This window comes from Lemur catta, chromosome 10 (assembly GCF_020740605.2).
Source record: "Lemur catta isolate mLemCat1 chromosome 10, mLemCat1.pri, whole genome shotgun sequence".
NCBI lineage: Eukaryota > Metazoa > Chordata > Mammalia > Primates > Lemuridae > Lemur > Lemur catta.
The window spans coordinates 15408211-15433153 of NC_059137.1; the positions used below are offsets into that span (position 1 = coordinate 15408211).

General features: G+C 40.7%; 1 protein-coding gene across 1 annotated transcript in view; it reads left to right on the forward strand.

The window, feature by feature from the left end:
- CDK5RAP2 (CDK5 regulatory subunit associated protein 2) overlaps positions 1-24943 on the forward strand; it is a 175424-nt gene that overhangs the window by 75464 nt on the left and 75017 nt on the right. Inside the window, exons 13-16 of the mRNA XM_045563942.1 lie at positions 7063-7233; positions 10141-10284; positions 18367-18464; positions 23541-23671. Of these exons, the coding sequence (XP_045419898.1) occupies positions 7063-7233; positions 10141-10284; positions 18367-18464; positions 23541-23671 (544 nt within the window). The remainder of the gene's footprint in view (positions 1-7062; positions 7234-10140; positions 10285-18366; positions 18465-23540; positions 23672-24943) is intronic.

Here is a 24943-nt window from a genome sequence, read left to right on the forward strand (position 1 = left end):
CTGTGTGACCCAGGTCATTGAGAGTATTCAGCTGGTGGATGGGCTGGGGTCCATGATTCTTCACTCACATGTTTTGTTGGGGATGGCTGGAAAGCTAAGCACAGCTGGGATTATCAGCTGGAGCACTGTGTGTAGCCTGTCCGGCATGGCAGTGTTCTTCTTAGATGTATGACTCTCAGGACTCCCAGAGAGTGTTCCAAGAGATAGGAATTGGAAGCTGGTGGTTTTCTAAGGCCTGGGCCCAGAAACTGGCATGGTGTCATTTCTGCTATATTCTATGGGTCATAGCAGTCACGTTGCTGCCCAGATTTAATAAGAAGGGACACAGAAACCACACCTCTTGATGTAAGCAAGGTCAAAGAATTTATAGCTATCTTTAATCTGCCACAGTGCCTTCTGTGTGCCAGGTACCATTCTAAGTGCTGGAGATGCCACAGTAAATAACATACACAAAAGTCCCTGCCCTCATGGAGTGTGCACCCTGGTCCGGGAGACTAGAACCAAAATACACACATCAATTAAATACTATATTAGGAGGTGCTATGGGGAAAAATAGTGAAGTGAGGGAATATGGAGAGTGGGGCTATGGTGGGGCCAGTGGTGGCCATTTGAGATGGGGCGGCCAGGAAAGACTGGACTGAGAAGGTGACGGTTGAGCTCAGATTTGGAGAAAGTGAGGGAGCAGCCTTGAACTTGCCAGGCAGGCAGAGCACCAGGTGTGAAGCCCTTGAGCTAGTATGTAAGAGGAACAGCAAGACAGCCAGGGTCATCGGAGCACAACTAGTGTGGGCAGAGCAGGAGCAGAGGAGGGTAGCAAGGTCACGGGGTGCAGCTGGTGTGGGGCCTTGTAGGCCATCGTAGGTTGTGAAGATTAAATGGGTAATTATGAAAGCATCTAGCACATTGCTTGGAACAAGAGTAGGCACTTGACACGCAGTAGTGTCTGTTATTAATAGAACCCAGATGTAGGAACTCCTGGGTGTGGGAGCCCCCAGGTCTCCCTTAGTCCACTCAGTAACCACTGCTCAGCCACAGCTGTTTATTCTGATGAGTCTCATGGCCAGCAAAACACAACCGAGAAGGCAAAGACATAACGAAGTACGCTTAAAAGGTACATCCTTGTAAGCTGCCTCTTCTCTAACAGTGCTGGTAAGGCAGACTTTGCCCAGGTAGATTTTTCTGATGTAGAGGGAAAATGAGTTTGTGTGTGCATGTTTGGGTATGCACACTTCGGGTGATTCTTGAGACAGCATCTTTTCATTACAACTGTCCTTGCAACTATTTTTATTCACGGCCAGCAAGGACAGTTTGCACAAGGGAAAATCCAAATAATAGTCAAATATATAGAAGCATGATTGGCAATCAAAGAATACAAATTCAAACACGGTGAGAAACCATTTTATACCAATTATTAATAAATTAGCAAACATTTAAGAAAATATCAGTGCTGGTGAGGATGTGTTGAAACAAACGACACTTTCATGGTGCCATTTTTGCCACTGCTTTTTTGGGAGCAAGTTTGTTAGTTTTTAGAAAGAGTCCTCAAAACACGCTAACCCTTTGGCCTAGTAATTCCACTCTTGGGGATTTAGTCTAAGAAAACAAATGAAAAGTTAGGAAAAAAACCTGTATGCACAGAGTTGTGATTTGCTATATTATCTATAAGGGTTGGAGACAGTGGCAAATAGTTAAGTGACTTAAGAATGAATATAATGAATATACATAAAGATTGTGTGGCATCTTTCAGTAAACACCACCCAGCCCTGTTTTGCCTTTTCTTTAGACTAAGAGGAATGAGCAGAGCCAAGTTGGAAGTTCTTTCTCACCTCTGTACTTTTTTTCCTGTGGAGACAGGATTTCCCTCTGTTGCCCAGGCTGGTCTTGAACTCCTGGCCTCAAGTAATCCTCCTGCCTCAGCCTCTCAAAGTGCTGGGATTATAGATATGAGCCACCTCGCCCGTCCTCTCATCTCTGTACTTTAAAATAAAAATGACTTTTCTTGACTTTATACTCTTAAACTTTTTGTTTTTTAATTGTTCTTTTTATATCATCATTTAATCACTGTATGTTCTTTGTAGGTTGTAGTATAATGGAATAAATAAAGTAAAATGGGGAAAAGTCCAAACCAAAGTTAAAATTACATAAAAATTAGGGCTACAGATGGACAAGGACCGCAGGGAGTATCTAGTTTGAAGATGTGTGATCTGTTGGTGTGACCGTACTGTCCGAGAATGTTTTCATTCTCTAATCTTAGAATTCTGTTAATGTTGCTTTAGTATTATTTGTATCCTCCTAATAAAAAAAACCAACAACCCTCTTTCCCCCTCCGGAATTGAATTTCTATTTACTGACATTTACAATTCATGATAAGTTTGTGTTCTAGTTGTTTTGGATTAAAGGTTTAAGGCATTCTCATCATCTGTTTGACTAAGAAAAAAATTAACATTTAATTTTTAAAGGATTAAAAAAAATGTTACTTACCCTTGCCCATTATGAGTGTAGCCTATACTTAGTATGAAGTACTTAAAAAATTGAGAAAAGAATAATGTAATTTTGTAAAACCATCCATAATTATGTGTTTTGGTATTTCTTCCAGGTTTTTAATAAGTGCCTTTAAGAAAAAAAACTGTTCATTATGGAAACTTTTAAATACCCACAAAAAGAGAGAGAACAGAACGTTGAACTCCTATGTGCTTGTCTCCCCGTATCGGCAATCGCAAACTTGTAGCTGACCTCGTGTCATCTCTGCTCTCCCCTTAGTACCCTCCTTTTCAACACTGATTTTAAGCAACTCCCAGACATTATTTTATCAGTGTTGCAGTATGTTTAAATTAAATACCATTTTCATATCAAAAATCTTAATAATCTCTTTAAATTACCAAATAGCCAATTAATGTTTAGATTTCCCTGATTGTCTCATTAAGAAAATTGAAACAGTTTGTTAAAATCATGATCCAGGCAAGGTATATACATTGCATTGACTGATGTTTCTTTTTAAAAACTTTTTATTTTGATAACTTTAGACATAAAGGAAAGGTGGGAAAATAATAGAGTTTCCATATATCCTGAACCCAGCTTCCTCTAATGTTAGCATTTTACACAACTGTGGTATATACTCACCAGAACCAGGAAATTAACATACAATAGTATTAACTAATCTGCAGACTGTATTTGAATTTTGCTACTTTTCCCATTAGTGACCCTTCTGCTCCGGGATCCAGTCCAGGATCCACATTCATTGAATTGTCCTGTCTCCTTAGTCTTGTCTAATCTGGGACAGTTCTCAGTCTTTGTTTTTCATGACCTTGACTGCATTGAAGAGTACCGGCCAGTTTTTTTGTGAAATGTTCCCATAATAAATTTGGGCTTGTGTTTCTCTCCTGATTAGATTGAGATTATATTAATACATTCTTGGTAAGAATAGCACAGAAGTGATGTGCTCTTCTTGTGTCATCAGGAGGTGCATAATGTCAATCTGTTTTATTACTGGTGAGGGTAGTGTTAGTCACTTGGTTAAAGTGGAATTTTCTGTGAGTTTCTCCACTATAAAGTCACTATTTTATTCCCTTTATAATTAATAAGTATTTTGTGGGGAGATATTTTGAGACTATGTAAATATACTGTTTCTTACCATACTTTCAAGAATTTTAGCATCCATTGATGGTTCTTACCTGCATCAGTTATTACTGTGGTGTTTACTTAGTGGGGATTTTCTATTTCCATCATTCCTTCTACACTTATTAGTTGTAAGTATACTATAAGAAAGAGCTACCTTTCCTTTTCCTGTATTTATATTTAGTTATTTGTTTATATCAGTATGGACTCATGGATATTTGTTTTATTCTATTTGTTGTAAGCCATTACTATCATTTATTTTGTTGCTCAAGTTAGCCCAGTTTTGGCTTTTGGGAGTTCCTTCAAGTTGATTCCTGTGTCCTTTCAACATGCCCTATCATTTTTTGAGCAATTCCTTGCTGTCTGGGACCATAAGATATCATACTGAGCTCATCTTGTATTTTCCATGCTCCAAGCTTAGAATCAACCATTTTTCCAAGGAATGCTGATTTCTTTTATTGGAGAACGAGATTTAGAAACAAAGATCTGAACGATATAGGTATCTTCACTACTACTGGAGTGTTGCTGGCTCTAGGCCTCCTCAGTGGACAGAGCTAGGAAATAAGTGTATGTGTATTGACACTTGCATATAGACATCTGTATTTATTTCTGTATCTGTCCAATGCTGTGTGTGTTTGTGGATAGTCAGGAATTCATACTGAGTCCGCAGAATTCATTCTTGCCTTCCCTAACTTATTTGTGGACTAGGTTGGGTCATTTGTCTTTTAGAGTTTTCCACATTCTAGATTTTGCTGATTGTCTCTGTAGTATCATTAACTTGTTTCTCTGCTGATTCTATTTCTAGTAAGTTGGTAGTTTAAATAACATACATGATCAAATTCAGGTTTAATTTTTTGGCAAGATTACATCATAGGTGGTCATTCATTCACACTTCCAAATATTTGATAGTTCCTGTTTTTGTGATGTTATTAGCTTGATTATTATTTGCAAATGGTGATAATCTAATTTCATTATTCTTTGTTTTATAGCTGAATACTTCTGTAAAGAGAAACTTCTTTTTCATCACCTATTTAGTTACCCTGACGTGCAGTTCATATAGGAAAGACAAAATAAGAGTTTCCTAGAATCCTCCAAAGGCTACTGTATTATTAATAGCTTCCTATTGCTGCTGCAACAAATTACCACAAACTTGGTGGCTTAACAGTACAAATTTGTTATGGTTCTGCAAGTCAGAAGTCTGAAATGGGTCTCCCTGGGCTAAAATCCAGGTGTTGGCAGGGCTGCATTGCTCCTGAAGGCTCTAACGTAGAATCTGCTTCTTTGCCTTTTCCAGCTCCTAGAGGCTGCCTGATTTCTAAACCTGTGGCCCTTTGCATCTTCAAAGCCTATAGTGGCTGGGGGAGCCTTTTCCCTGCTTCCCTCTTCCACTTTTAAGGATCTTTGTGGTTTTATTGGGCCCACCTGGATAGTCCAGGCTGTTCTCTATTTTAAGGTCAGCTGATTAGCAACCTTAATTCCATCTGTAACCTTTGTTCCCTTTTGCCATTTGGTGATTAAAACGTGAACATCTTTGGTGGCTGTTATTCTTCTATCAGAGTGACCAAAGTTTTTTTTTTTTTTTTTTTTTTTTTTTTTTTTACAGTATCATGAATTCATAGATTTTAACATTTTGATATATTTTAATTCATTTTATTATCCTTATTATAATTCTAATTGTCCTGTCTTTGGACAGTGGAAAAGTTTATTCTAGTTGATTCCTGAGTTCTTTTGACATGAACACTGTAGTTGTTGATTGCTTCTTCCTTTCTGATATGAAAAGATGTCTGGACTCAATATACCTTCCTGCCCCAGGTCTGCAGTCATCCCTTTCTCTGAGGAGGCAAACTTCAGTGAGAATCAGAATTACCTGGAAGGCTTGTTAAAGCACTGGTTGATGGGCCCTGCCCACCTTCTGAGTCTGTGATTTAATAGGTCTAGTATCAGGTGATACTCACTGATTATGCTGTTCTAGGGACTACACTTTGAGAACTGCTTTAAAAACCCTGTTCTTTTTGATAGGAAATGCTATTTAGAAACTATAGTCCAGATACCAAAGAGGACACAGATTTTTTCAGTGGAAGGAATGAGGAAATATGAGTTAATATTGATATTTCAAATTCAGATTTATAATTACAAGTTTTATCCTCTTATGTATGTCTTTTATGCTTAAAGTCTTGGTTCTTAGGACATTAATAATTATTTAATATATATTATATGTACACACAGTTTCAGAGTAACAATACCAATATTCTTACTTAGAACATAATTACTAAAAACAGTTTAGGATTTTGTGGTCTCTTTTGTCTGTAGAGAAATATCCCACAAGGGATATATAAATTATTTTGCTTTAAAGTTATTGAAATGATTCCTCTCAACCAATCAACTCATTACAGTTAGATTTATTTGTTTGTCTGTTTGCTCTGTTTTTAGTTTTAGGGGATTTTTATTTTAAGATAATTATGTAAACATTTAAATGATTCCACTGTCATATCTGTAAAATGAGTTCCAGTCTATATCTCTGTCTCTTCTACCTTGTTCTCTCTTACACCTTATAGACAATCATTTAATTTGTATTATGGTTAAATAAATGGCAATATGCTATCCATACTTATTTCTTTTGGATGCGCTCCCCACCCCCCTTTAACAATACATTCTGAAGATTACTTAAGGGCACTATATTTAGTCTTCTTTTATAGCTTAGGAGTGCTCCACTGTGAGAATGTACCATAGTTTATTCCTCTATTAGTGGACATTTGGGTTGTTTACAACCTTTTACTATTATGAATAGTGCTTTAGTATCACAAATAGTACATATTTTAAAGTAGTCAGAATCATAGTGTATACTTTTTTTTCCTGTTTTTTCTTAATGTTATGAGTGTTTTCCATCTTATTATAAATTCTTTGTAAATGGTATTTAAGACAATTTTTTTCTGATTATGAAAGTGATACAAGATCTTAGAAACTTAGAAAAATAAAAAAGTAAAAATCAACTGAAAAATCACTCATAATCCCTCTATTTAGATATACTGTTATGTTTTGATGTGTTACCACATAGTCTTACAACGGTTATATAAACATTTAGAAAGCAAGCCATATCATATTATATATACAATTTGGTATCCTGGTTTGTTTTTACTTATAATTGTGCTTTTTAAAAATACTGTACTCTTTATAATTATTTCTCTATTGTTGGCTATCTAGTTTCTTTCTGTTTTTTTAGCATTGTAAATAATGTGATAAATATTCGTGCGTAGAGCTCTTTCCAAATTTCAGATTATTCTTAAGGTTGGCTTTTGTAAGACTTCAAATGAGAAGGAAGTACACATTTGTTGAATGCATCTATTATCTTGCTTTTATAGCAGTAAATTTAGCAAGTCAAACACATAAGAAATTGTCACCTTGAAATTTTTGTCAAGTAATGTCCATTTTTCCCTTTTCTCCTGGTAGGACCTTAGAAATGAAGTTGAAAAATTACGCAATGAAGTGAATGAAAAAGAGAAAGCAGTGGAGAATCGGTATAAGAGTCTTTTGAATGAAAGCAATAAAAAATTGCACAGTCAAGAGCAACTGATCAAGCATCTAACAGAAAGTGCCAATCAAAAGGACTTGTTGCTTCAGGTACCATAACTTTTTTTCTTTTGTATTTAAGTCTTTTGATTTAGCACAAATTGTTTTTGGTTTTTTAAAAACTCTTTTGTAGGAACATTTATGTTTATAGTCGTCATTGCAATATTTTAGAGCACTTTAGAGCTTTCCTTATGTCATTTGAGCTTGGAGAAACAGAAACTCAGAGAAGGGATTAACTTATCCTGGGTCCTATGATTAGTAAATTTCAGAGACTGAAAGGTGCTAATGTTTGGGGGTCCTCCAGAAAATCGGCTAGGTCTCCACCTGAGCATCTCACAGTGAGGCCACCTTTCACATGGCCTTTCCGTACTCACAGAGCTTCTGAGCACTTTTAACCCTTGAAAGCAAATAGATGGCCTGAGTTCATCAAATAGGAGAAAAGTATTTAAGAGGAAGACAAAACCCAAAACAGAACAAAAGTACATAGAAGAAATAGAAACAATGCAAATAGGAGAAGACTAGACAGCTTTTAAAAGACCAAGAAATTCGACACTGTACCATCTTTAGATATGAAATAAGATCAGGACTGATAAAAAAGATATTTGGAAAAGAGGAATGACCTATTGGAAATTGAAAGTATGATCACAGATGTAAAAAGTTTAATAGAAAAGCTAGAAAAGGTAGAAGATAAAATTGAGTAAGTCTTCCAGAAAATAGAATTAAACAAACAAAAATTTAGAAAAATGAGAGGGAAAAGATAAGAAAATTAGAAGCTTGATTCAGGAGGTCTAAGATATGACTAACTGGAGTTCCAGAAAGCCAGAACAGGCAAAGGAGAAGGAAGGAAAATTTCAAAGTAACAGGAAAAAATTTCCCAGAATGGAAGGACAGCTGTTTCTACATTGAAAGGGCCTGCTCTGTTTCTAGCACAAAGAATGAAAAAAGACCCATTCCCCAAGGCATGTCATTGTGAAATTTCAGAACACAGGGATAAAGAGAGGATTAAAAGTCTTCTACAGAGAGGAAAATCCAGGTCACATACAAAGGACCCAGACCTGGAATGACATCAGAATTCTCAGCAACACTGGAAATCAGAAGGCAGAAGAGCCATGCTTTCAGATTTTGAGGAAAAGTGATTTCTACTCCGGCATGCTGTACTCAGCCAAGCTGTCAGTAAGTGTGAAGGCAGACTAAAGGCATTTTCAGACATTTGGTGCCTAAAATCATCAGCCTCCTATGTGCTCTTTGTAGGAAGCTCTTGGAGAATGATTCCATATAAATGAGGGAATAATCAAAAGAGAGAGGCATGGGATCCAGAAAGTATTCACCTGGGTGGGGTGAAGGGAAGCCCCAGGGTGACAGCTGAGCCGCTTAGGTAGCAAGCCCAGATTTGAGCCATTGAGGGAGAGTTTCAGTTGTGATCTCCAAGAAACTAAATGGAAGAGGTCAATTACCTGATGTATTTGACTCCAGGAGAGGAATTTTGAAGTTCTTCTGGAGAGTTAGGAGATAAATTAACATTAAATACATAATTTTATGAACTAAGTAAACAAATAGAATAAAGCAGTTACGAATTCCAAGATAAGCAAAGAACTGACCATGAAAGGAAATGTAATCATGGAACACGGTATGGCTGAGCCATGAGCAGTATTTATGTGGCTGTAATAATGTAAATGCAGAATAGTGATTTACTAATAATTAGTTATTGACTACTAAAATTATGATATAATTATTAGGAAAAGTGTGGAGGGGCAGAGGATGTAGGAACTGAATCCTTAAACTTCTATGTATGATAGGAGCCAGTAAATGAAATCTAAACTTAAGAAATGAAGAAATGTGAGAGTAAGAATGTAATGTAGAAACATGGAGGTAAATAGAAAAAATAAAGGGGTGAAAGTTGTTTTTTGGGTGTGGGACTTAGAGGTGAGAAGTGAAGAGGCAGAGGACTGCTGTTTTCCATTTAAGCCTTATAGTGCTATTTGACTGTTAAACTATATAATTGGGCTTTAAAAAATGAAAAGTGTAATTTAAGCACAACTGTATTATGACAGTTGAAAGTCAGTGTTGGTTATTTGGTTCCTAGTTCTTTCTGTTATAGTTCAGTGGGTTTTTACAAAGAATTGCCTCTGCTTTCTTGTTTCTGTTCATCTAATTTCTTATGAAAGTTTGGCTTGATAAATTAATTCTGCTGGCTACTTAGGAGTAAGATGTGTTTCCTACCCTTGATTTCTGGCAGAGAGCGGACAGAGTCTTAGTTTAGGACCAGGTTTAAGTTGTTAAGAATAGATTCTGTGCTTGAACTTGGCCAAAAGACCAGAAATATAGTCCCTAGTCCTGTCCAGTCCTGCTGCTAGACGTCAGATCATCTGGAGGGATCAGTGAGGGGAGTTGTGTTGTGTGTCATCATCATATGTGTCCAGACCCTATAACAGTATTTGCAGTCTTGGCTTTTTCTTCCTGGAAGTCAAATCTCTTTGTGGATATGGACAGTCCAAACTTTGTAATGTTTTGAGAAAAACTAAGACTTTGTTGAGTTTTGATATAGAAGCCCTCTAATCATTCTAGTAGGTCTGCAGGATAGGAAACATACTCAGAGATCACACCCTAAGCAGGAAGGAACGAGGTCTGGAACCAGTTCTGTTGGGCCAGAGCCTGGGCTTTGTCCCCCACACCTACTGAAAGGCATTCACGGTGGTGAGTCAGGAAGGTTTGTGACAACTGCCACCATCCTTGGCTCTGCCTTGCTGGCATGCTGCTATTCTCTAAGTTATACTAACATAGAAATGGAGTTGCGTTATAGTTTTGTAATTGTCTGGTATTTTGGGATGATGGAAATTATTTAGGGGACATATGGGTATTATGAAAAAATAAAATATATTTCCTTAAAGAGTTTGGGACAGTGTCTTAATACTTTTTTCTTTGATGAAAACTTTCTTGTAATTTATTTCATATCCTTAGAAATTCAATGAAAAAGATTTGGAAGTAATACAGAAGAACCGTTATTTAATGACAGCAGAGGATCTTGAGTTTAGGAGTGAAGGTTTAATAACAGAAAAACGCTCTTCTCAACAGTTACCTGGCAGCAAAATCATCTTCTCTGAGGTGAGTTTGACTGAAATTGGACATTCATATGCGAATGTATTCATATTCTTTTCTAAAACATATTTGATAACTCCTTTGATCTAGAGATCCTCAAATGCCTTCTTGCTGATAATTGAGCCTATAACAGGTAGGAGGAGGAGTTCTTAGCCTACTCCCTTACAGATTAATATACTTTAGCTGAGCATTAGTAGTTGCACTGTCCATGAAACTGAGAAATCACAGCTTGTTAAAGAGAAACCTCATTTGCTCTATCATGGATCAGTCTCTCAAGAACTATGTAATCCCAAGTGTTCAGTAAGTTTTCCTGTTTAAACACATAAGAAAATTGGCATGGCAGGCTCTTTTTCATCTGCCTCCAAATTATCTTTCCAATCTCATTTTCTTTCATCTCCAGCAATAGCTAACTTGTTGCAGATTCCTGAAAACACCATGTTTGTACCTCTCTGTGCCTTTGCATCTGCTATTCCATCTGCTTGGAATGACTTTTCCTTCCTTGTTTACCTGCTAACAGGACATCCGTATAGGTGCCACTCTAATGTCACCTTCTCTGTGGAGCTTTCCCTTAGTAGCCAGGCCATCTCTTCCTCCGGTTCACAGCACTTTGCACAATGCTCCATGGTAGCACTTACTCCTTGTGTCAGAGCTATGGGATCACCTTTCTACCTCCCTTCCCCTGAACCGCTGTGCAGCACCCTGGGTGGGCACTTCAGGGGTCAGGAACTGGCACATGCTCTGAATCCCAATGCTCAGCCCATATCCTGGTTCTGTAAATGTTTGTTGAATGAATGAATGAATGAATAATGCAACTAGGCAGCCGAATATGGGAAGGGAAAGGAATTAACTCTAGGCCAAGTTTTTTTTCTTTAAACCTGGCTTTAATTAAGTTCATGCATTCAGAAGATAGAGAACTCAGGCAAATTAGTTCTCTGATGAATGGCTGTGATCGTGACTTGTGGTTTTGTGAAGTGTGATTCTCAAAGTAATTAACAACTGGTACAACATGGGCATCAGCTATCAGAACAGACGTGGGCAGTAGGGCTGGAGCCGGGCACCAACCCTGTAATTATTAGATCATGGGGAGGTCTCTAGGGGTCCACAGGAGTTAGCCAGAGCAGCTGGGGTGGTTGGAGTGGATGGACCAAGGTTTATTTTCTAACTGGTGTAGAAATATTTTAGTATTTCAGCATTAGTACTAGCCATTGTGCTGTGTGTCGGCTCCGTGTCAGACCTGGTCCTGAGGGCATCATTGGCTGCAGAGTTGGAGCTCTTTCTTAATTCTGACCGTTTGTGTATTTGCCTCTGCTCTGTCTCTTGGGAGTGTCAACATGGACCCCTGGGCTGGGCCAGGAATCCGGAGGCCTGGATTTCTGTCTTGGCTCTGTCATTTCACCTAGGTGACCTTGCGTAAGTCTGATAACTAAATCTCAGAGGGCTAATGTCTTACTATTTTAACTTGCATTTAGTTATTTGATTTTGACCAAATTTAGTTGGGCTATTAAGATTCACATTAACCTATAATAAGGCATAGTTTGTTTTATAACAAGATAGCAGCCTGTTAGATTTTTTAGATGGAAATATTTTCACTAATTTGAATACATAGTTAAACTTTGCTATTTTGAATCACATTTCAATTGTGTAAAAAGTATCAAATGTTGAACAAAATATTTATACATTTATTAAGCAGGTTGAGTATTTTAAAATTTAATTTCACTAGTTTTATCATCTGCCCCATATTGTTTTTAGTTTTCGGTGCTGGGTGGTGTCTGTGCTTCATATAACTACAAATATAAAGTCATTGCCTGGGCATTTAATATTCATATCCTGGTGATGTTTAAATTACTGTGCAAAATACCTAGGTATTTTAGCAAAGGTTTTAATTCTTTTCTGCAAGACTAATTTCAAATTGTAGATAAAGAATTATACATTATCAGTTAGGAATTATAAATTTCTAGCTGTCAATTTAAGAAATCCCAACTGTTGCATCCTTACAATCCCCGCCACCCCCAAGAAAGGTATACTTTTCAGATTGTAGTTCTTCTTTGTAGAAAACGTGGATTTCTTTTGCTATGCCCTTGGCCATTTTGTGTTGATTTAGGATTTATCCTCTGCCCATTTCTACAAAGAGCTTGAGGCTATGATGATGTCTCTATAGATGGTGGGCAGTCTGTTTTCCTTCTAATCATTGTGTGATCCTGAGAGTTAATGCTAGATGATCAGGGAATTGAAGAATAGAGAGTAAAACACACTGACCATATTTAACTTACTGCAGCCAGAGATTTATAGCTTGGTTATTGACATGGCTGGGACATCACTGCCGAATTTTCTGAGTATTAAAATTAATGTCTTTGTTGCAGGGCTGTGACACAGCTACTGAAATAAACATCATCCATCTACCAGGCCACTAAATTGCCCTGATTACCAAGAAGTGATCCATTAAGATTTCTCTTTACATGTCTGCTGCCTCTTCAGACTGTGGTCTGCACAGAACATGTATTTCCTTCGAGTCATTAAGGAAACTATGGTAGAGTAGAAAATGCCAGTCCCGCTACTTACCAGCTTTGTGACCTTTAGCAAATCGCTTAATCTCTCTGAAACTCACCTTCCTAATCTTTAAAGTGGGCAATTACATGCCTGCCTTCTGAGAGGACTTGAAATAATATAAGTGTATTAGTTAAGGTTCTTTTGGTTGCAGGCTACAGAATCCAACATCGAGTAGTTGGAGTAAAACAACAATGAGAGGGAGCATTGATTGGGAGCATACTGGAGGTGCTCACAGATGCCAAGCAAGACTTGAGCAGCCACACTTTGGGGGAGGGTGAAAACCAGCGGCTCCACGGATCTCGACAGCAGCAGTCGCAGACTCCAGGGTTCTGTCTTTGACTCCCAGATGTCTGGTGTCTCAGTTTAAATCTGTCAGTTGCTGGGAGAGAACTGTACTGGTTTAGCATGGGCCCAGGAGCTGGCTCGCATAGGAGAGGAATCTTCCTGGGACTTGCCCCTGTGTCTTAGGGACAGTTCTTAGAAGAGGCAGGGGAATGTGGTAAGCTGGGTGGTCATTCCGGGGGCTGTTGAGCACACAGTGCTGAGCGAGACACGCGGCAGGTGTGTGGCAGAGGTGCGTCTTCTCTGTGATGAGAGGCCTCCTGTCTGGGCTGCTGCTTGTTTGGAGGGACTGGGTGGAGGCTGGGGGTTGGTTGCTCTTGCTGAGCAGGTGCTTCTCATTACCCCGCTCTGGGCAGCCTGGCCCCTGCCTCTATGCCAAGGAGATCTGGTTTGTCAGCTCTGCTGAGGGAGCCAAATGACTTCATTCTAATGGGGCATGATTCAACGCAGGGGAATAGGTGATTGATGAAATGGGACCCAAATGGCTCCGAAGAGTTCATTTATTTAACATGGGTAAGCAATTTGCTTCTAGGAAGACGTTGACTCACTCTGACTTCCATTATGCAAAATATCCCCAGGAATCTCTGCTCTTAAGATTCGTATCAGTCCCTGTGTTCCCCTCTTACCTATTTAATCATCAGTTCAGCATGTATTTATGGCAGCATTTGATTTGTGCCAGACATTGTGGCTGGCGCAGGACACTGTTGCTTGCAGAGAGCCCTCAGCCCTGTAAACAGGTAGTTGGTACACTAGCCGCGGGGCAAAGATGAACAAGTATGCTCTGCTCTGGGAGCTGGAGGAGGGCATCTTTCGCAGTCAGGAAAAGCTTCCTGGTGAGATTTGGCCTGAGTACATCCCATAAGGTGCTCTGGAGTGTGTCAGTGGAGAGTGGTAAGTGGTGGCACTCGGTCTCTGAAGAGAGGAGGGTTCCTTCCTGGGGCACAGGTGGAGATATTTCCCAGTTCCACTGAGATGGAAGGGCAGGAGGAAAGGATGAAGGCAGGAGCTGAGGATAGTGGTGGCCTGAGAAACCTGGGGCAGCTTTGGAATAGCTGCCAGAAATAAGTGGGGAGGGGGCTGAGCCAGCATCCAGGCCCTGATGTGGCAGTGAGCTGTCCTCCTCTAGGACTTGGAACCCAGCCTACAGAGATCCAGTTAAGATACGGGGGCCCACATACATACATTCCTCCCGTCTCTACGCCATCCACCGGAAATCCATATTGGTCTTTTTTCCATATCCCTTCTTGGTTTGGCTTTGAAGTTACATACTTAAGCACAAATTCTGACTTTACCAGTCATTAGCAGAGTGGACTCAAACAAGTTACCTCTGCTCCCAGAGACTCAGTGTCATCAACTGAAAAGTGGGAGAATGAAATACTTCCCTGGAATGCTGTGATGAGTAGAGATGATATATTAACATATTAATATGTAAGTAACTAGCATAGTACTTGGAGCATAAGCACACGTACTTGAGCCAGGCATTGTTTTGAGGACTTTGTCTAGATTAACTCATTTAATTCCCTTAATGACCCTATGAAATATGTGGAATTATTAACCTCCATTTAGAGGTGAGGGTACTGAAGCACAGAGAGGTTGAGTAACTTATTGGGTCACACAGTTAATAAGGTCATGTAATCTTAACCATCATGGCCTTTCACGTTACTGCCTCAAGAAGCAGTAGGTTTTTTAATTTTCTTTGGCTGGCCTTTGTGTGACTGACATGTCCCCATTGTCAAGCACCCAGTGTTTTGCATCCATTATGGGGCAGTGATGGGTGGGCTGAAGAGCACGGGTGTCAGAACCCACACCCTGGCTCCCCTCCGTGACCTTGGGCATGCAGCCCTCTGTGCCACAATCCTCATCTCTGAAACGGAGAGCGTGATAACACGTAAGCACATTGGGTTGGTGTGAGGATTAAATGAGAAAGTGCCTGGAAAGCACTTCTCATGGTGGCTGAGGACATGATATCTTCCTTGGGCTTGGTGTCGTATTTAAATCCTACCCCCTCTCTTCTCTGGGATTCTCAGGGTGCACACATGGTTGTGTGCAGGTGGGAGCTGAGAGAATCCCACATGATCCTGTTGTTGTATGTAAAAGGCATTTGGAAGCTCCTTGTGCCAGTGACAGGTGGCATGATTTACAAAAGGGCCTGACATTTCTAGCAGTCTGGATGACTAACTTATCATGACCAAGCTGGTGGTTTAGCATTTAAAACTTTTAATCAGCAAGTGGTGCCCTAGCCTTGTTTTGTCAGGGTTAGAAACAGAGCGGTGTTCTCCTAGCTCAGAGGTTCTTAACCTTTTTTGCCCTCTGCATGCCTTTGGTAGTCTGCTGAAGCCAAGGACCCCGTCTCTGGAAAAATGTTTAAATGCATAAAATATTCAAAGGATTCTAAAGGGAACCAATGTTTTGAAATTCAGTTATCAAAATATAAAAAAATTATGCTATAGAAATGGTGCTTGTTAATACATTAAACAACAAATATGGTGGTAAGTAAAGTGACTGCTGCAGTTCTGAAGTAGTGATAAAAATGAATACTTGGAGATATCTGCAACATATATAAAATAACTATTTCTTTTGATGACAAAGTCACAGTAATACCACTAGTACTGGCTTTTAGTAGTAGTAATATTCCTTCAATTCATAATTGAAGGGCATGCTAAATTTCAGTTAGCAGTTAGTGGACATAAAGATTTATTTTTTTTCCCCATTCATGTTCATGCAGCCCCTAAATTTTATTTATTTTTTATTTTTTAATTCTTTTTTAGAGACAGGGTCACTCTGTCACCCATGTTGGAGCTCAGTGCAGTAGCCCAATTATATAGCACACTGTAACCTTGAACCCCTTGACTCAAGGGATCCTCTCACCTCAGCCTCTGGAGTAGCTGGGATAGGTGCATACCACCATACCCGGGTAATTTTTTAATTTTTTTTTTTTTTTTTTTGTAGAGGCGGGGTCTAGCTATGTTGACCAGGCTAGTTTCAAACTCCTGGCCTAGCGATCCTCCCATCTCAGCCTTCCAAAATGTTGGGGTTATAGGCATGAACCACCGCGCCCAACCTAAATTTTTTGTCTTCCTGGCTAGAGTGCAGTGGCATTATCATAGCTCACTGCAACCTCAAACTCCTGGGCTCAAGCGATCCTCCTGCCTCAGCCTCCCAAGTAGCTAAGAGTACAGCCATGTGCCACCATGCCGAGCTAAGTTTTCTGTTTTTGTAGAGATGGGGTCTCACTGTTGCTCAGGCTGATCTCAAGCAGTCCTCCCGCCTCCACCTCCCAGAGTGTTAGGATTACAGGTGTGAGCCACTGCATGCAGCTCCAGCCTAAATTTTAATCACATTAAGAACCCCTCTTAAGTGGTATCTTAACTTTAGGAGAAATCATAAGTCAATGTGAACTACAAAGGCTGTCTGTAGCCCCAGTTTCTCTGTTAACTGAATATCATCCTCCTCCAGCATCTAGTTGGCGCCAGGCACTGTTCTAGGTATCCTGCACACATTAACATTTTTTTAAACTTTGGAATAATTTCAAACTTATAGAAAAGTTACAAGAATAAAGGATTCTATTTTTCCTGAGCCTTCGGAAAGTTGCCATGTGAAGCCCTATCCTCTCTGAATACATTAGTGTCTATTTCCTATAAACAGGGACATTCTCCTGTATAACCTCTGCTCAGCCACCACAACCAGGAAATTAGCCTAATTTTCTTCACTACTATCTTGTAATCCTCAGGCTAATGCCTATCTCATCAGCTGTCTCAGTAACACCCTTTGTAGCAAGAGGATCCAATCCAGGATCACACATTGCATTTAGTAGTCTTGGTTCTTCAGTATTTAAATCTGGAACAGTTTCTCAGTCTTTCATGACCTTTGGTACTTCCAGAGTGTCTAGGCCAGTTGTGTTATGGAATGTCCTTCAGCTTGGGTTGTCTGTTGGGTGTTTTCTTGGTGATTAGATTCAGTCTGTGCATCTTTGGCAGGAAAATCATAGTAGCAATACTGTTCTCATTGTGTCTTATCCAAAGGTACACGATTCTATTTGTCCCATTCCTGGCCATGTGACTTTGATAACTTTATGAAGACGGTGTCTGCCAGGTGTCTTGACTGTCTATTACTCTTTTTTCCTTTACATTTAATAAGTATTTTGGGGGAAGTGTTTTGAGTATGTGTAAATATCCTGATCTTTAAACTTTCACAAACTAGTTTTAGCATCCTTTTATGATTCTTGGCCAGATTATACTTGTTCATCTTGCATAACTGAAATTTGTTCCCTTTGGCCAACATCTCCCATATCCCCCCTGTCCTCCTGACTGTGGCAACAACTGTTCTACTCTTTACCTACTTCCTTATTTTGTGGCACAAGAAAAGTGCTGTAGATGTGTCTTCCATTTTCCCCTGATTTTCCTTGTCCCAATACTGGAATCAGCCATTTCTCCACGTACCCCTGGTTTCTCACGGTTCACAATCTATCTTTGATCTGCTCCGTGACTCCATGGGCAGTGGTTATTGTCCACCATTTCACAGGCGGGAATACCAAGGCTCCTAGTAAGTAACTGGTAAGTGGCAGAGCCAAAATTTGAACTTTTAAAAACACTTCACATTTGTGAGTGCTAATTCACAAAACCACATTGCCATTTCGTAAATGAGGAGACTGGACCTCATAGAGGTTTTTCAAGCTGCTTATCCAAGGTCACACTGCTAGCAGGTGGCAGAGATCCAATTCAGGTCTCTAGCATCACTCTGCTGGATGCCTCCCCACAACGCCTCACTTGGCCACTTCTGCTTTGCTGTAACTCCCTTGTCTTCGGTACTTGTCAGGTTCTGGTTTGTGAATTTCTCTTCTTTGGAGCAACAGAAAGCATGGAAAGGTCTTCTTTGTAGTGTTGTGAAAACGATGACCGGCTGCTCTGAGGGGTGACAGTTTTACGGTGGGCAAGTCGGATAACTGTGATGCCTCTCCTAGCAGCTGTTTAGTGTTAGAAGCTCAGCTCTCAGCTTTGTTCTGGGGTAGGTGATGGGCCGTCATTCCCCACTCCTCCTGAAGGTGGTGCTCTCTGACTGTGGCCTGAGCCAGAGCCTGGCACAGGGCCCCACCTTCGTCTGGTTTTAAAAACCAGAGCTAGCCACATATGTTTGCATAATGTAAGGATGTACTCTTTTAAAATTCTTCCCTTAATGTCAGATGCCTATTGTCATTTCCAGGAAAAGCAACAATCAGACTATGAAGAACTGATTCAAGTCTTAAAGAAAGAGCGAGACATCTATCTCCATCTGGTAAAATCTCTGCAAGAATCGGACAGGTAAGGGGGTTTCTGTTTGGACATCACACACACATGAGTGTGAACACACACACACACACACACACATCTTGAATAAATGCTGGGGGTCTCTCAGGCAGCAAAGCCCTATCATTTTGCTTAGGAAATTTATAAAGTGCTTGGATGCTAATAGCCATATTTAGTCAGATATACCTGTTTTCTATCAAGAATTGTCTGATTTTTGGCAACAAAATTAGGATAAAATATAATAATTGCTCAGATTTGTAAGTACTTTATAATATGTTTAGAAAGTGCTTTCATGTCTATTATCACCTGTGATCCTCACAGCTGTTCTGTAAGGTATTAGTGGTACCTGTACTTCCACAAGGCCATGAAAACTAAGAGAGGTTAAGTGACTTGTTCAAAGTCTCACAGGCGTTGAGCGTCAGAACCCTGGGATCCAAACAAGCCTCCCTGTCTGGGAGCAACTTGTGTCTCTGCAGGATTACTGAAATGGTTTGGGACCAGCGTGGTTTGGTAAGGAGAGCCAATTTTATGCCAGTGGTCTTGTTCTAGCCCTGGCTCTGCCACTTTCTACCTCTGTGTCCTCAGGCAAGTGGCCTGCTCTGGCCTCTGTTTGTACATCTATAAATGCAGGGTTGGCCTCAGGGAGTTCTCACATTAAGAAATCATTTCTCTACACAGTGGGATAGTTACAGTTGAAAGGATATAATATCTGGGATTCATTTCAAAACAGTACGGAAGCAGAGGAAATGGGTAGGGATATCGAAGGAACAGGACTGGCCCTGGCTTCCTGATTGTTGGGGCTGCAGTTTGGGTATATTAGTTTGTCTTCTTTTGTATATGTCTAAAATTTTTCATAATAAAAAGTGTAAAACCATCACCCCCCTCACTTCTCCCTCTCATCCACCCTTTGCTCTTGCCATCGTGAGCTCTTCCTTGTTCCTGGGGCTGTGTGTTCCTGCCTTTGCCTTCACTTGTGTTTCCTACCTGCCCCACCACCCCTCTCTCCTACTGAGTCCCCCACTAGTCCTTTAGAATTTAGCTTGAGTGTTAACCCTTGCCAAGAGGGCCAGCTAATCCCCAGAACAGTCGCCTGCCTCTTGTTGGGCGGTCTTTCTGTGCGGTGACTGCTCTGTCTCCTCACCTGCACGGGGAGCTCCCCCCAGGCAGGGATCCCATTTACTGTCTCTGTTCCCCAGGGCTTGGTGTAGAGTAGGCGCTCTGGAAACTCTGAGTAGGAATGCCCCTTCCCCCCAATGCTGATCTTCTAAATTATGAGATAATTTTGCAATTTTAAATCTGAAATGAGTTTAGAGAAAATGAAAACATGCTGATGAAATTCTGGGAGTAGCATCACTCTCTGAAAGTGAGTTTTTTCAAGAAGCCTCAGCTGCTGGCCATTTTCGCTTGGGAGAGGGGTTGAGTCATGTGGGAAAACTCAGAGGAACAGTCAAATTTCGTTTCAGTTGTGCAGCTTCTCTGGGTGGGAGCCAGGTTAGATTCTGGGCAGCGAGAGGCCCTGTGGGTGGATGTGGTTGCTCGCAAGGCCCCTCAGCATTGTGAGTGGCTCTGAGTTTCACAGTCCCTCTCTTAATGAATGAAAACATGGATGGGACTGAGGCGAGTCAGGGCTATGACTAACAAGGATGCTTTAAAAGGTTTCCTTTTCATCTTCAGTCTTGCAGTACATTTAGGGCAAGACAGACCTGAGTCCAAATCCCAGCTCTGCCACTGAGCAGCTCTGAGCTCTTGGCTAAGTCACTTTTCACCGTGCGCCTCAGTATGTTTATAAAATTGAGATTGGCTGGCCCAACTGCCTACCTGCCTACCTGCCTACCTGCTTACCTATCTTTCCACCCTACAGGCCTGTTTTGAAATAAGAGGTGATACTATGTAAATCCTAATTCTGCCTGGCACATAGTAAGCACTCATCAGTAAGTGGTATCACTTCTTAAGAATAAGAACAACATGAAAAGCTTGCGCATGCTTCAATATCCCAATGTGGCTTGCATGTAGCTTGTGGGGGGTTTTGAATCCTCAGGGGGCAGAATTGTGGGCTGAGGCAGGTGGAGCTCCCTTCTGCAACTCCAGCACTGCTGGCTTTCTGGAAACTGGCAGCAAAGGTGGATGACTGGCGACATGATATGCTGTGATTAAAAGTGGACAGGGAGGGCAGGGAGGAAGGGAACTCATCGCAGGCTACGTGTGCCGGATCTTTTCACTTTTACTATTCATTCTCCATAGCCACACTTAGAAGCTGGTGGCTTTAGCCCCATCTTACAGAAGTGGAGATGTGGCTTCTAAGATGCAAAGTGTATTTAGAGCTCACATGTTTTTGACTACTGAGCCTAGGCTCTTACCAGCACACCACCCACTGTGAGGACTAGCACAGTTTGCACTTCCCTGTAACTCAGGGTTTCTCAACCTCAGCAGTGTTGGGATTTGGGGCTGGATGATTTTTTTGTCATGAGGGGATGTCCTATGCATTGTAGGATGTTTAGCAATCCCTGACCTCTGTCCAGATGCCAGTAGCAGACCTGCCCCCTCCCATACCAGTTATAACAACCAAAAATGTCTCCAAACGTTGCCAAATGTCCTGTGGGGCAAAATCATTGCCAGAGAAGCAGCATTGCTGTAACTCGTGAAAATCAGAAATTTTGGCTCATAAGTATCATCTTTTGTATGGGAGTTGTTGGGGTATGTGGAAGGAAGGATGGTGTTTTTTGAGCATCTGATATGTGTTAGGCACTGTGCAAGGTCTTTCCCGTGTAACATCTTATTTAATCCTCAAAACAATCTTGAAGTAAAAGCATTATTATCCCCGTTTTACTGATGAGGAAATCAGGACTTGGGCAGTTTAACTGACTTGCCCACGGGCATGGAGCTAGTTAGTGCGGTATGTTGTTGTGAGCTTGGATCTCTCTGACTCCTCATTTCTGCTCCTGCCTATCCCCCACCCCCCCTCCACCCCAATTGCGATTCCAGAAAGAGGAAGGTACAGGGTTTTTGTTTCTTTCTGAGCAAAGCACCTTTTGTTCTGCCAGCTCCTCACACCTTGAAAAGATTCTGGAGTAGGGAAAACATAAATGACAGACAGAGGAGCAGCAGCTGTGTACTTTTCACCCTGTCAGAAATGGAAGAGGGAGTGAAGCAGTTAGCTTTCCCCAGCCCTAATCGCAGGAGCTTCGCTAAAACAATCTCCTTTTTTCCCCCTAGTTAAATGTCTCTGCAGCATGACTGCATCCAAGCGAGTGCTGTGCTGTCACACCTCTGTGCGGTTTTCCATCAGCCTTACAAATTGATCATTATGATTGTCTTGAAATGGAACTAGGTGCAAGTTGCTAGTAGGGCCCCTTCCCTTGCATGAAGACTACTTCACAGTGAACCGTCCTCAGAGCAGCAAGCATCGAAGATTAGACATAATGGTTTATTTTCCTTCCAGTGTATGTTGATTTATGTGTGCAGTTCGATGGATGGAGCTGGAAGAAGCCTTTGAAGGAGAAATAGGGCTTGAGTCTGACACACATTTAGAGGAATGGCTCCTAACCATTTGGGGGCTATGGACCCCTTTTAAAAAATCTGATGGAAGCTTATGGGCCATCTCCCTAAAAAAATCCACATATTCATAAATTTTTACAGATAGTTGCAAGGTGTTGATGGATCTTCTTAGGGAATCATAGGTCAGATGCTGGACAGAGAGTGATATATTTCTCGATGTTTATAAAAGGAGGCCTTCTGATTTGTTAATGTGTTTAATCTTTAACGATGTTCATATACTTTGACCCAGTAATTGCACTGCTGGGAATCTTTCTTAAGAAAATAACTTGAATGTCAAACAAGGCTTTAGGCACAGAGATGTACAGAGAAGCATTATTTATGTTATTTAGATGTCAGCTGGGGTCTCCACGTTCCTCTGAGAGCTGGACTTAAAGATCTCTGCCAGCTGCATATCAATAGAAGTACAAAGCCTTTCTTATGGTTCTGCACTGTCCGATACAGTAGCCACTAGCCATGTGGCTATTTAAGTTTAAACTTACTTTAAATTTAATAAAATTAAACGTTCAGTTCATCGATATGTTAGCCACATTTCAAATGCTCAGTAGGCACATTTAGCTAGCGGCTACTGCAGTAGAAAGTGTAGATATAGAACATTTCCATCGGAGAAAGTTTTTTGCACGGGGCTCCCCACGGTGAACACAAATTTTGGGAGGTGTGCATTTTCATGACCTCCTTTGGGTTTTGGGCTTCTGGTTCTGTGAAAGCTCTCTGTATAGCTCAGCACTGTATCACATTGACCCATATGTGAAACCTGACATCTCCACTCCCAAAATAAAAATCCATTTCTACTGTGCATTTATAAGTGGTTAATCCACCACAATGGAGTTCTGTTGGCCCTAAATTGGTCTTCTTTCTTATTGTTGACTCACTGTTCTTCCTTTATTTTTTTCTGTTCCCTCCTGTCCCCAATACCTACTCCCAGTATGATATCTTTGAGGAGTAACACAAAAGCTTCTCCCTCTCTTCTGAAGCCTGGGTGCCAGGTGACACCCAGGCCCTGGCTAGCCTCCCTTTCCATACCCAAGCCCTGTCAAGGCATTATGCCAAATAGAGAAGCATTCTGGAGAATCATACTATTTCCACCTGGTTATATCTGTAGCAAAAACTTGGGAATGACCCAAATATCCACTAATAGGGGATGAGTAAAGTAAATGGTGGTACAGTCACTGGTTTAATATTATATAGCCATTAAAAATGATGTTTGCAAATAATTTCCAAAAACATAGGGAAATATTTAAGTGAGGAATGTATAAATCAGCACTGTATGTCAAGCATTATTTCAACCTTGTAAAAAATACTCACAGGGAAAAATATTGAGAGAAAATACAGTCTGCCATGTGTTAATTGATAGTAGGAGCATGGGAATTTGGTTTACTTTATACTTTTATATTTTAAATTTTCTGTAATAAACATGTATTTACTTTTATAACTAGAAAAAACACATAGGACATAAAGATCACAGGAAGGCTTGCTGGGCTTGCGTCTTAAAGCACAAATAGGTCTGTTTTAAAATTTCTGATGTCTTGTTTTACCAAGTATCAACAACCTGCAGGCTGAGTTAAACAGCATTTTTGCCCTGCGGAAGCAACTGGAGCAGGATGTACTGTCTTATCGGAATTTGCAAAAGACCCTGGAGGAGCAGATCAGTGAAAATCGGAGGCGGGAAGGTACATGCTGTCTTCTGCATATTTCCTTTTGGTTTTTCCTCTTGGAGGATGGGGGCTGAACTTTAAGATAGTGCTGCAACTTCATTAAGAGGTGAAGCACCTACAAGATTTCATCTTGGGATTCTTTTTGTGGTAACTATGTCGATGTTGGCTTTCCCAGGCTCTATCCATCTGGTTTTGGCCTTCTTATTGAAGAGCCTAGTAAATTGTATCAAATTCTGCAAAGGGTCTGTTGTAGGATTGCTTCCTTGCTGCCTTTACTCTTTTTTGTATCATTTGATACGCCTAGCTGTGGATAACCTTGGGGACTTGCAATCTTCTTTTTCTGGTAAACAGCCTTCATTGCCCAAACATCTGGGCACTGCCTACCACAGCACCCACTGCAGAGAGCCCAAGACTGTACAGATGTATGGGTGAGACTGCTGTCGCAGGTTGAAACGTTTTAGCATTGTAGATTAATCAAGGGTGGGCTACAGGATGAGGGTCCTGTGGGGCTTGCATTGTTGTACTCATCACAGTGATATTTGGCGCTCTCCCTTGCTAGAACCTGAGCCCCTTAAAGTCTGGTATCTTATTCCCTTCTGTATCTCTAGCCTGGTGCCTGGCACATATTGTGAAATCAGTAGTTTTGACATTCCTTGAGTACCTGCTATGTATAAGGCACAGAGCTAGGCATTTAACTTTTCATCTCTGATCCTGACAGTCATCCCATTGGGTACAGCAGGTATTAACTTCATTTTACAGATGAAGAAACTAAGCTCAGCTGGTGGGTAGGCTGGGGTTTGATTTGCCCAGATTTGAGCCAGCATATCTTCCTTTGGAGTTTAGCTCTTTCTTGTATTCCATACTGTATTTTAAAAGGTGGATCATCTCTTACACGTATTAAATGAGATACTGTTTGTGGCTGTGCCTCACTCAATAATCAGCCTCCCCGCCTTTCACCTTCTTCCCTCTCTGTTAGAACATGACCTTCGCTGCAAGGAAGCAGACCCTTACGTAGGTGACTGCAGATTCTTTTATTAATGTCTTAGCTCTAGCAGGCAGTCTCTGCACTTAATGTGCTTGCTTCCCATGAGGGGTCTGGGGCCAGTGAAAAATAGATCAGGTACTTTTATTTCCCTTGAGTTCTACCCTTGAGGGTCACATCTAATTTTTCTGTATTCTCGCCTAAACAGAATCAGTCCCTCATTTAAACTGAAATCATCATTTGCTTGTGCCATTTAGAATGGTCTCCAGGCACAACACTCGATATGCAAATTATAATTCAGGATT